The following is a 1,086-nucleotide window of genomic DNA, read 5'->3' as shown; positions in this document are numbered from 1 at the left end:
AGACCAGGCTGGGTCCACGCCCCCCAGTATCAAGAAGGTACGGGAAAAACAGAAAGAGAGTTTGGAGGGGCCCTGCGGCTTGGGCTGTATGACTTTTCCCCGCTGTCAGCGTTTTAACAACATCCGTTGCTTCCTGATTTTCTTCTGCATCCTGGTCACCTCTCAATGTAAGCCTGAGCGGGGGCTGGGTAGAGGAGAGGTGGTTCTGGTGCGGGCCAATGCGGGGCGTCAGAGGGTTGCGTACGTTGGGGAGGTGGAAGAGGGACGAGGTGCGTGGGGAGAGCCACGTGTGGTGTGGCGGCCCTGCTTCGTGTGGCGGGACTCTCCAGCGTTCTCAAGGTACATCTGGAATCAAAGCTGGTTCAACGGGCCACCGCCTGGTTTACTTCACCTCATCAGGCACCGGATGGACGTAATCCCCCCTCCGTGCGTGAAGGGGGCCTGGCCTCCAGAGAGCCTGATGGAGAGAGGGTGGCGCTGAGTCGTTGAACCGTTGTTTGGTCACCAGCCCTGAGAAGCTCTGTCATTCAGGGCTGGATCACTTGGGAGATTAAAATAAAGTCGAAAACAGTATCTGTGATCACCAGGTTGTTTCTGCTTCTACCCACAATTTTGAGACACATTGGCCAAGCCACTTGTCTCCTGGATCTTGTTTCCTTATGTGTGGATTGAAGAGGTGGAGTGGGACCTCAAACTATAAGAGAAACCAAACTCAAAGGTGTTTATCTTTGCCCACACAGTTTGAAGAAGAGGGTGAACGTGACTGCCTTTAGAGGAGGCGTATATTTTCTACTTGGCCACAGCCCTCACCACCTCCATTACACCTAGATTCTTTACTATCCTGTTTACACTGATGATATTGGAGTTTGCCAAACATGATCTCTTTTTGCTCTAAAATGCTGTGACTAAATAGCTTCAATAAAAAGGCTATATGTGATAAGTACCATATGAGAGGAACAAATAAGTAGTCATCAATTTGTCTTGAGAAATCATTAAAGAAGTTTCTTTGAGAAAGAAGCATTTGAATTATGCCTTGACAAATAGGTATAGTGATAGCTGGGGATGTAGGATTTTTAAATAAGGAAA

General features: G+C 48.6%; 1 protein-coding gene across 1 annotated transcript in view; it reads left to right on the top strand.

Annotated features, from left to right (window-relative positions):
• Positions 1-1,086, top strand: part of SLCO6A1 (solute carrier organic anion transporter family member 6A1) — a 136,537-nt gene that overhangs the window by 190 nt on the left and 135,261 nt on the right. Inside the window, exon 2 of the mRNA XM_007455385.1 lies at positions 18-167. Within this exon, the coding sequence (XP_007455447.1) occupies positions 18-167 (150 nt within the window). The remainder of the gene's footprint in view (positions 1-17; positions 168-1,086) is intronic.

This window comes from Lipotes vexillifer, unplaced genomic scaffold (genome assembly GCF_000442215.2).
Source record: "Lipotes vexillifer unplaced genomic scaffold, Lipotes_vexillifer_v1.1 scaffold499, whole genome shotgun sequence".
Classification (NCBI taxonomy): Eukaryota; Metazoa; Chordata; class Mammalia; order Artiodactyla; family Lipotidae; genus Lipotes; species Lipotes vexillifer.
Note: the sequence above shows the minus strand (reverse complement) of the source record. Positions and strands in the feature narration are given on the sequence as shown.